Source organism: Carlito syrichta, unplaced genomic scaffold (genome assembly GCF_000164805.1).
Source record: "Carlito syrichta isolate Samal-C Ts95f unplaced genomic scaffold, Tarsius_syrichta-2.0.1 Scaffold115636, whole genome shotgun sequence".
In the NCBI taxonomy this organism is placed as follows: Eukaryota; Metazoa; Chordata; class Mammalia; order Primates; family Tarsiidae; genus Carlito; species Carlito syrichta.
The window spans coordinates 13,094-23,636 of record NW_007059732.1 but is presented as its reverse complement, the minus strand read 5'-3'; the positions used below and the strand labels follow the sequence as shown (position 1 = coordinate 23,636).

The following is a 10,543-nucleotide window of genomic DNA, read 5'->3' as shown; positions in this document are numbered from 1 at the left end:
TGGGCGTGGTAGTGCACGTCTGTAGTTCCAGCTACTTGGAAGGCTGAGACGGAAGGATTGCCGGAGCCCAGCAGGTCGAGGCTGCGGTGCCAGGAGCGGCCACTGCACTCCAGTCTGGGCGACAGAGTGAGACTCCAAAAAAAAAAAAGACAAAAGTGACATGAGGTGGGAGAGCTGAATACCATGTGTCACTGGGGTTTCCTGTTGGCATAGAGGGCACCACTGGGATAGTCCTGCTATACACAAGGCACAGCCCCAGCGCCTACTGGTTTTAAAACACTCACTAAAGCATCCAGAGGTGAAGGGCATCATCTGCTACTTACTCTAAAATGGTTAGGGCAAGAGAGTGCGTGTCTATATATACATGAAGGCAAAGGTAAAAGCCAGCATGATAAAATGTTCACATTTGGGGAATTTGGGAACCCTCTGTACTATTCTTTTAACTTTTCTGTAAATTAGGCTAAAACAAAAAAAGGGAGAAAAAAGCAGTGTCTGGGGCTCATCTTGACTGGTCCTATCCCTCCAGCTCTGCCCATCCTTACCTGCTGCAGTCCCAGGCATGTTGGGGTAGGGGCCGGCAGCGGGGGCTGGCTGGCTCATGTACACGCTGTGCATGGGGGAGCCCTCCACTGAGCCTGACGGGCTGAAGGTACCGGGGAAGCTGGCTGGGCCAGAGGGCTGGTAGAGCACGCCCCCAGCTGCTGGCATGGCCTGGAGCTAGGGACAAAGAAGAGACAGTGGTGAGAATGGTCCTCAGGCTGGGAGTCCTTGGACAGGTAGGAGGAGGGCACATGCCTGGGCGTAGGGCAGGGGGAAAGCGGGCATCTGGGCACGCATCTGGACTGTCTGCTTCTGCTGTTCCAGCCGTAGCTGCCGCTCTTTCTCCTGCTCCTGCAGGCGCTGTATGGCCAGCTGCCTCTGCACTTCCAGATACTCCTACTCAGAGAGGAAGCAGAGGTCAGGCCAGCCCTGTCTGCCAGGTCTCCTCCACCACGGCTGGGCAGTATCACACCTGCTTCTTCTGCCGCATGATTTCCAGCTTCTGGGCTAGCTGAATCTGGCGCTGGCGCTCCGCCTCCTCGGCAGCCCGGCGAAGCTTCTCCCGATGCTCTTCACGCAGGGCACTCAGTGCACCCCGGGCATCACGGATCTGTGCCAGCTTATCCTGCAGTCCCTCATAGTATACTATGGGCAGAAGGCAAAGCAGCCCTTACCACTCTAGCCTGGGGCCAGAAAGCTCGTGGGTGGAACGGACACATGGACTGCCTGCCCTGTGCTAGGCTCCTACCCTGGGCCATGTCTGGGCTTCCCTGTGCCCAGCCTTCTCCAGATGATTTGCAGGCATCAGAGATCTGGGGGAGGCACTAGACTACCTCCTGATGGACCCTGTGGAGAAGCTCACAGCCTCATTAAAGGAATTGCAAGGGGCCCCAGTTTCCTTGGGGCAGGGCCCACTCCCACTCCCCGCAAGGAGCAGACAGTGCCCAACACTGAATGGCACTCAGAAAACCCCACTTCCTGGAGCTGAGGGCACGGGGTACCTACACCTTCGCTCGTCCAGCTGGTTGAGCAGCTCTAGCAGTTGTGGGTGCATGCTGTTGATGGACTGGAAGAGTGAGAGCACGGCTGAGTCGTTGGTGATGCTGCGGCCACGCATGTGGTTGCTCTTCATGCGATTGACAAAGGTGGTGACAGCGTTCTGTAGGGCCTTCAGGAACTGCTCGTGGCTCTCCTCGGACTCCCCATTCTGGTACTGCTGCTGAGGACACAGTGTAGGACTGGTGAGTGACCCACCCCTGGGCCCCACCATCATCCCTGGAAGGGAATACTCAGATGGAGGCACCTGGGCTGTGCCCAGAGCCTGGAGTGGAATCGATTTACTCCTCACATCAGCTCCAACAGGCAGACATGTGAGCAGCTCATTCTACACACAAGGAAACTGAGGCCTTGGGCTCTTGTTCACAGGCATAGAACTGGCTAGAAAGGAGCCAGCACAAAGCCCCTCGGCCTGGTGACAGAGGCCTGCCTTCTTGCCTAAGGCCCTGGTCTTTGACTCTGATGTCCGACAAAGCCTAAAAGCCCCAGGAAAGGCTGAGGACTCAGATGGTAGTTCTGGGCTGCTCTGGATTATTCAAATTTATGTTGGGTTTACAGAGTAGCTATAGCCCTGGACCATGGACCAGCCCAGGTAGGTTCCAGCATGAGAGGCTACTGTGGGCATGGCAACCAAAGGCCTGGGCAGACTCTCGCTGGCCCAGCCCTCTGGTTAGGATGGGAGCCAGTGCTGTGTGCTGCATGCCTGGCCGCAATTCCCCCTGGCCTGCAGAGAAAGCCTCAGCTTACCTCGCTAAAGGGACCACCGGAGGAAGGTATGGGCTGAGCATCTGTCTCCGGGAGGGGAGTCTGGAAGAGACCAGAAGATGAGTGAGGGCTCAACCTGTCTTGCATCCACTCCTCCCAAGGGGCCGTGAACCTGAAACACCAAGAGCAGCCCCCTTACCTCCACCACATTGGCAGGGGCCACATGCACCTCCCCAGGCTGGGTGGCTGACTCCGTCAGGGGCACAGGTGCAGATGGCGTGGGACTCTTCCGAGCCTCCTCCTGCTTCTTCTCCCAGTAGTTCCGGTTGAGGTACCGTGCAAGCTGCATGGCAACAAGGGGTGTCATTCCCAAAGCCAGAAGCAGTCAGAGGACATGCCATATGCCACAGCCCTTACCTCAGGGTCGATGTCCTCAGCCAGAGGTGCTGATGAGTTCTGGGGAGACAAGGGGCATCTGAAGGGTCATAGGCTGAGAGGAGCAGTCATTTGGGTGGGGACCCAGGTGGCACCAGTGATGGTGGATCCAGAGGCCAGAGCCTCTGCCTAGGTGCCACCTCCCACCACACTCGCCCTTCATTGCTGGTGTCTGAGCAAGCATCTCTCCTCTTTTATGTGGCATGGTTTTAAGATCCTAGAAAGGCCTGTGACATTGCCATATGCCATGGAGCTCCTAACTTTGCTAAATGAGACACAGGGAAGCACCTAGCCAGCCCTCATGTTAACAGCAACTTCCTGACTGGATAGTGGTGACAAGGCCAAGATGTTCAGAGGGAAGCAGTGAGGCTCAACTCGGCTGGCAGGGGGCGGGGCTGTCCTGAGCCCAGCTGCACCACAGAGCCCTTCCAGAGCTCACCCATGACTTCTTCGACTTTCTGTCCCTGACCCACCCCCTAAGAAACAGGTTGCCTCTTCACCTCCAACATACAAAGTGGGGCCAAGACCAGAGAGAAGCAAGGTGGATCTCCTGGAAAGCAAGCCCTTTAATGCCTGAGGGGTGGCAGGGTGGTGGAAGAGATGGGGTCTTGCCAGCAAGGCACCTTCCCCTATCCTCAGTCCCCAGAAGGGGGCACCTGGACCTGAGGAGCAGGGAGACACAAGGCCTGAAGCCATGGGCTGCACCCTCATGTCTACCTGTGTAGTCAGATGGTTGTCCCCTGGGGAAGCTCTGAGAGCCAAACCCCTAACCTGCCCTCCTCCCTCCTATGGGAAATGGCTCAAGGGCTGGCTCACCACAGGAGACGAATACAGGCTGCTGGCAGGAGGTGCTGATGAGGCTGTGGGTGTGGGCTCAGCCTTGGGGTATACAGTGTAGGTGGACTTCTGTCTCTGGGGTAGGATTAGGAGAAGCATCATTCAGGAGAGCATGCAGCACAGGACAGGTCAGTGCTGCCATACCCCTGACTCTAACCAGCAACCCCAGGGAAGCCTTAGGGTTCCCTTCCTGAGACCCAGCCCACCACGCGGCTTACCAGCCTCTCCTTCTCTTCTGCCTCCGACTGCGACAGGGCCAGAGCCAGCTGCAGCTCCTCCTCCTCCTGCAGGGCTGTCTCATCCCTCTTAGGAGGCAGCTGAGGACCAACAGGGCTGGGTGAGGTGGGGAGGGGGGTGCCCCGGAAAGACACCCCCATGGGATGGAGGGAGCCAGGTACCTGGGACTGCTGAGACAGGGGGCTGGTCAGGTACTCCGGGGGCAGCTCGGTGGTGGAGGCTGCCTTTCCTTCCGCTTTCCTGGAGGAATAATGGATGCCGCAGGTGACCGTGTGCAGCCCCAGCCCTGCCCCTGCCCAATTCTCAACCACACCTCCCAGGGTTTCTTCTGTCTCCATGTAGTGATGATAGCAGTTCCATAGGCCACATGTGGCTGAATGGCCACACTCCAGAGAAGGAAGGACGTGGCGGGTCTCGAGACTCTTGAAGCCACTGCAGGGCCTGCGGCAAGTCACTTAGCCTCACCATAGTCCCTCTCCTGAATACACAGATTCAAGAGCCCCACCTGGCCAGGCTGCGGGAGCATGAGGAAGCCACTCCTAAAGCACCAGAACACTGACCATGATGGCACCAGATCCCACCCCAAGAAGGTGCTGGGAAGGGCAGCAACCCTTCTAGGCTTACAGAGTCAGAGTTTTCCTGAGCTCTCTATAGACCCCGCAGATCATCTCTGGAGAGCACCAGTCTCAGAGAGCCACACGTTCATGGCAAGGTCAGAATTTCAACCTAAATGTGCTGACGTCTAGCCTCAGGCTCTCTTCTAGAAGAAAATACCACACTAAAACAGACCCTTGTGACACCTGGGAGGGGGGAAACACCAACCAGGGTGTGCAAAGGAAACAATAGAGCTAGGAGACCTGTCATGGAGCCCTTGAGTCACAACCAACTCACACGAGCATCGCCCATGGCCATGAGAGACAAAACATTTACATGGCTTAAGCAAGTTCTTCTTAGTTACAAAAAGGAAAAGGAACCTTTCAGGGAGCAGCTCATCACCAGTAATGGCCAGACTCAGATGTGATGCACCAAGAAGGGCACAGTCTCACTCCTGGGATCCCAGCAAAGACAGAACTTAAACCTAAGTGTGAGGAAACTCAGACCCAAACAAAGGAACATGCCACCACGGCATGGCCTCAGAAATGTCCACTCACAAGAGACAGAGAGGCTGAAAACACATTCCAGGTGAAGGGAACCAAGGAAAGATAACAGCCCAACACAGCATGCAACTCAAGGCAGAGCCACAGAGGACACTGCTGGGACCAGGGCAGAACCAGAACATGGACTCCAGCACTGAGCTGATGTCCAGTGTCCTGACAGAGGACTATGTAAGAGGATGCTCTTGCTCTTAGGAATAGACACGAGGGATTTAGGCAAAAAGTGATGTGACATCTGCACTTATACATTCAGAGTGAAATATGCATATGTAGACCCACACAAGGCGTGTGGGCATAAAGGGATGTGACGCCTGTACTCGTACACTCACACATCAGGGTGAAACATGCATACGTGCATGCATGCAAACACACATGGCTGGGGAGAGAGGGAACATGCCAGCCACTGAGACTCCTGGGCAAAGGCCCCACCTATAGGTTCTCTGTGTTACTCTTACCACTTTTCTTTAAGTTTTATTTCCAAAAGTTAAAATGGAAGCCAACCAAAAAACAAGGCCAAACAAGTGGCTTGCCAGGGGTAGCCTCAGTCTCCCCGGGGCTGCAGTGCCCATCCTCATCAACTGGCCTCACTGCATGCCTGCCCTCATGTCTGTGGCAGGAGCCAAGGCAGTGCAGCTGCCTTGGCTTCCCCTTGACTGCTTTGGCTGACATGCTCTGAGGACCTCTGAGATATGCAGCCTTGGGCGCTGAGGTCAGAAAGGGCAGGAAAGCCAGGCTCACGGGGAGCAAGCCCCACCCGAGAGCCCAGCAGGGGACTCACTTGTTCAGCTGCTCATAGCAGGGCTCACACACGCGCACCTCCTTCTCGATGCCAAACTTGGGGATGGTGGAGTATTTGGAGGAGCACTTTCCGCAGAAAATCTGTCCGCATGCCCGGCAGTGGTGCTGTGGAACAGGGCAGGCAGGCCTGTCACAGATGGCAGTGGACCCTAAGTAACCACCCAACCAGAACTGCCCCCAATGCTGAGGCTGGGCCTCTCAGGCAGGGTAGACAAGCAGAAGAAACGCCTGAAAGGACACAAGAGCCCTGGAGAAACCAGACACTTCCAGGATTCTCAACCACAGACACCATTTAGGGAAAAATGAGGTAAAATTAAAAGAAATGTCAAGAAAAAACATACATAAATTTTGCTGATAAACAAGTTTTTGAGTGTACAGCAGGAACCAGAAAGTCAGCTCAGAATCCCACAGGCCCCACATTCCCACTTGCCAGCCTGGAAGTGCTTTAGTAGGAAGTGAGAAGGTGGCTTGAGGCATCAGAGGCCAGACAAGCCAAGTCATCTAAAGAAAAGGGGCACACAGCCATGGCAAGCAGAAGAGGAAGGACCCTGGCAAAGCCTTCAGCACTCTGGTTGGAATATTACAATCCCTGGAGTAAGGCTGGGCCCTCTCCCATGGAGGGCCCTGGTTGTCTCCAACACCAACTCCTTGCTGCCTGCAAGCTGAGAGCGGGATTTGCCTCCTGAGCAACCAGAAAGGAACGGGGAGGTGGTGCTGGTGGGCTGAGGCCTCAGGGACAGCAGGGGCCTAGTGTCTGCCCAGCTGTGCGTGATGGCAGCAGGGGTCCGGCCTAGAGCAGAGCCCCCACCCATGCCCTGAAGCGAACACTCACCTTGCGGGTCACCACCCCAAACTGCACTCTGCACCGGTGGCATTCCTCGGCATCCACCCAGTCAGGAGCCTGAGGGGCAGACAGAGTCAAGATCCCACAGCCCCCCACCCAGCTCCAGAGACAGCAGAACCTCCCCAACACCGCACAGATGGGAATGAGACCTAGAAGACTCCAGCACAGGCGAGAGCAGCTGCCCTGGCCTAGCCCTCCTGGTGGCCCCAACCACAGGACTTGGTGTCAAGCTGCTACACTCTGAGGAAGGAAACCCCCAACAGGGGCTTCTCTGGTCAAAGGTGTGAAATGGTGACTTCCCACGGTTTTGAGGCTGTGTAAATATTTAGCTACCTGAACTCACTAGCCACAGCCCAAAGGCCCCTTGAGTTGTGTTTCCACTGCAACCTGCAGAGATGGCTGCACTCCCCACTCAGGAAACACGGGACACCCTCACCTCTGAGACAACAGCTCACCCACCAGTCCCAAACATGTCAATTCCTGGGCTCCCCGCCTGCTTTCTGAACAGCCCAACCCTAAGACCCCCTGGCAGCCAGCCTCACTTACTCTCTCAGCAGCAAACATGGCATCACTTTCCTTGAATTCTGGGAAGACGTGTCCTGGAGAGAGAAGGCCATGGTCACCACCTGACCCTAGCCCGGTCTGCATGAGTGCCCCTTCCTGGCTGTCGGCTGCCTCCCCACACAAGCCCCTTAGGACACCCAGAGTCCAGGCAGCAAGGCACCCTCCTCCCCAAGAAATGGCAGTGACCCTGCACCTGGGTGAGAGCTCTGGGGTATTGGGATAGCCTCCTGCTCCCAACACTGGCATCCCCCCCCCACAGGGCCTCTGTCCTCGTAGCAGATGAGGGCCAGGCCTCGCTACCCTTCTCTTTCATAAGACCCTGTTTCCACTCCCTGAGGGCATCATACATGTCGTGTGGTCCCCTTGTCTTCTGCTCTCCCCAGAGTTCTCACTGCCCTGAGACCAGGGCCCTGAGGCACAAACCCTTCTGAAAAGCCAATAAAGCTTCAGACCTGCTCCCTGAAAAGTACATGTACACAGACAACCAGAATGCCTGCCCTGGGCTGTAGAGCCCCAGGCAGCTTAAGAGTCCCTGAGTTCCTCACACAGGGACCGCCCTGCAGCCCTTGAGCCAGTGCCAGCTCCCACAGCAGGAATGTGCTACCCTCTAGAGCCCGCCCTGCTCCCCACACTCCAGGCCTCATCTTTAGGCTAAGCTGGGGCCATGAAGAACTAGTGCAACTGCCCATGCCCCAAGCACCAGCAAAGACCTCTGCATATATCCTGAAGCTACTACCCCTCTCTCTCCACAACTATGACAGCCAGAGGTAATATAGACAGTAAGAGCCTGAAGAAACTGCCTGTGACTTCCTGTTGTGCTCAGAGCAATAATAAACTCAGCCCACAACTTGGGAGGCCCTTAGTGAGCGGCTGGGGCCACACTAGCCACCTCTGTCTCTTCGGCAGGCCAGGTATGCTCTGGCCCCAAGGTCTTGACCCTGAGCCTCCTCCTGTAGGATGCTGACCTGTCTGCTCATGCCAGTTCTTGCTTGTGTTCTGGTCTCAGCACTAAGGCACCTCCTCCAGAGGTTTTCTCTGACCACACACCCAAACTGGCTACCCCCAGGGGCCACGCCCTTCTATGAAATGGGCTAGTCTGTCCACCCCTACCCAGTGGGCTATGAGGCCCAGTAAGGCAGGAGCTGGTCTGAGCCAATCCTCCCTCCGTGCAGCTTCTCTGGTTCCCAGAATATCACGCTCCTCACTCAGCAGGGACTGGCACATACTCCCTGGCCCTGCGTCGCTGTGTCCACCAGGCATGATTCTGCCCAGCAGTTCTGAGCCTCAGCCTGGCATCCCCCTCCCCCCGCCCCAACTCACCCTCCACCTTCATGATTTGGTAGGTATCCTGGACCACCTTGTACTTGGGCTCATTCCGGAAGGCATGAGCCCAGGCCTGGATTAGGTAAAGGATCTTGTTCCGCACGTTCACTTCCACTTGTCTCTGCAGGGCAGGGAGGAGGTGAGGGTCACCGGAGACTCCAGGTGCCAGAAAGGCCTCAGCATAAGGAAGCAGCTGGCAAGACCCGTGGCTCCCTGGGCCAGCACATAGTCAGCAAGGTCCCCAGAACCATGCATCAACCCATTCCCAGGTCCCCTGAGTTTGAACCTTCATGCCTGACCACACTCAGGGCTATGACTCTTCTCTAAATCTTGCAAAAAAACAAGAGACTCACTGGAGTCAAACCAGGCCAGTTCCATATGCCTCACAATCACTTGTCCCTTTTGCTGTTTCTCTGTGGGATTCTGACCAGCCTTGGGATCCCCCTGGGTCTGTAACCCTCACTCAATCCCTGGCTTCCACCAGCTTCTAACAGGCAGGACCAAGCAAGACAGACCAAGGAAGCACTGTGTGGGGGCTAAGGACACAGGACCACTTTCAGGCCCAGGGAGTTAGCTTCTCCCTCTAGTCCCAACCAGGGAGATGCAGGAGGGCAGCCATGCCTGAATCATCTCCAGATACAGGGTGGGCTCCGTGTTAGGGCATAGCCCAGTCTCGAGTCCAGAGCTCTCTCAGGACGCTGTCCCTATGCAATGCTGGGGAAGATACCCTGAGATAAGAGGCTGCTTCAAGGAGACACCACAGCTCTGGCAATGGGGTCCGAGTTCTTTTCTGGGATCTGTCTGCATCCACCAGTGGGCCCCTTTCTTACCATAACCCACACCCCCCCATAGAGGAGTGGACTAACTTAGAGGATCTGCAGCATGAGCAAGATAAGCACACCAATATGGTAAAAGATTCCAGCACCTTCCGTCTTTCAGGCAGGACCGGAAGTCGGTCAAGGTGACCAGTTAAGGCCTCCAAGATACCAGCTGTCTGCTGGGATCCCAAGATGGCTCTCAGCGGCGTGGGTCCAAAGAAGAGTTTCCTATAAGACCAAGGCTGGCCCACAGGTCGTGGTGGAGGGGGAGCAGCCTCACTTCAGGTGGAACACCCTTTCACCCCAGACAACAAATGAATCATCCCTGCCGCATCACTGCCCACATCACAATCTCTGCAGGTACCTAGGGGTAGTCTCCTGAGGGTCTGGAGGACTTTTCCTCCTCTGTCACAGAAGGGCATAAAGCCACAAAGAAGCCATAGGTGGCTCCTGCTCTGCTGCTTTTCCTCCTAACTCCTCCAAGATACATTTGAACTAACACATCCTCCCTGCTCAGACTCCTCCCCAGCTCCTGCTAAGGGTACCCTCCGGGCTACCTTCTCTGCCTACTCAGTGAGTATCCACTGCCTTCAAGACTCAGTTCTCAGCCCTGCCTCCTGGAAGCCTTCCCTAGGTTCCCAAGAAGATCAGGTATCTCCCAGGCCAGGTTCTGCTTAAACCCTGGCCTCACTGGATTGGGGCTCGTGGACATCTCTCCCCAAGCCTGAGCATGAGTTCATGCAGCACACCCAGCACCATCCTGTCTTAGATTCCTGAAACACCCAGAAAGGCAAAGGCACCTGCCTGGGTGACCACACCTACCCCCTGGTCTCACCCTCTAGAAGTGCTTACCTTCAGCAGATCCTTTAGCTCCTCCATGGTCTGCTTGTTGGCCACCTCGTCGTGGACAGTCTGGCCACAGTTCTTCACCACAGACTCCATGACCTGCAGACCCAAGGAAGGGAAGGGGAGGGTCAGGATGGTGGGTAGGGCAGAGACCTCACCTCCTCCTGGACATATCCTCCTCCCTGTGAGAAGGCAGGCTTCCGACAGGCCTGTGAGGTGCCTCTAAGATGTGTTGGAGAGCTGGGCTCGGTGGCTCAGCCTGTAATCCCCCTGCTTTGGGAGGCTGAGGTAACTGGATTGCCTGAGCCCACGGGTTCGAGACCCGTCTGGGCAACTTGACGAGACCTCATCTCTACAATAAATCAAAAAAATCAGCCGGGTGTGGT

General features: G+C 56.1%; 1 protein-coding gene across 3 annotated transcripts in view; it reads right to left on the bottom strand.

Moving 5' to 3' along the window:
- The window catches only part of HGS (hepatocyte growth factor-regulated tyrosine kinase substrate), a 17,270-nt gene that overhangs the window by 3,808 nt on the left and 2,919 nt on the right, over positions 1-10,543 (bottom strand). The window contains exons 4-18 of one of the 3 annotated variants that reach the window (XM_008072991.2): positions 10,164-10,256; positions 8,491-8,614; positions 7,153-7,205; positions 6,595-6,663; positions 5,743-5,867; positions 3,972-4,050; positions 3,792-3,890; positions 3,553-3,648; positions 2,719-2,757; positions 2,501-2,644; positions 2,344-2,403; positions 1,546-1,759; positions 1,013-1,185; positions 796-936; positions 543-717 (exon numbers count right to left, since the gene is read on the bottom strand). In XM_008072991.2, the coding sequence (XP_008071182.1) occupies positions 543-717; positions 796-936; positions 1,013-1,185; positions 1,546-1,759; positions 2,344-2,403; positions 2,501-2,644; positions 2,719-2,757; positions 3,553-3,648; positions 3,792-3,890; positions 3,972-4,050; positions 5,743-5,867; positions 6,595-6,663; positions 7,153-7,205; positions 8,491-8,614; positions 10,164-10,256 (1,684 nt within the window). The remainder of the gene's footprint in view (positions 1-542; positions 718-795; positions 937-1,012; positions 1,186-1,545; positions 1,760-2,343; positions 2,404-2,500; positions 2,645-2,718; positions 2,758-3,552; positions 3,649-3,791; positions 3,891-3,971; positions 4,051-5,742; positions 5,868-6,594; positions 6,664-7,152; positions 7,206-8,490; positions 8,615-10,163; positions 10,257-10,543) is intronic. The other 2 variants (XM_021706175.1, XM_021706178.1) reach the window with 2 other exon arrangements.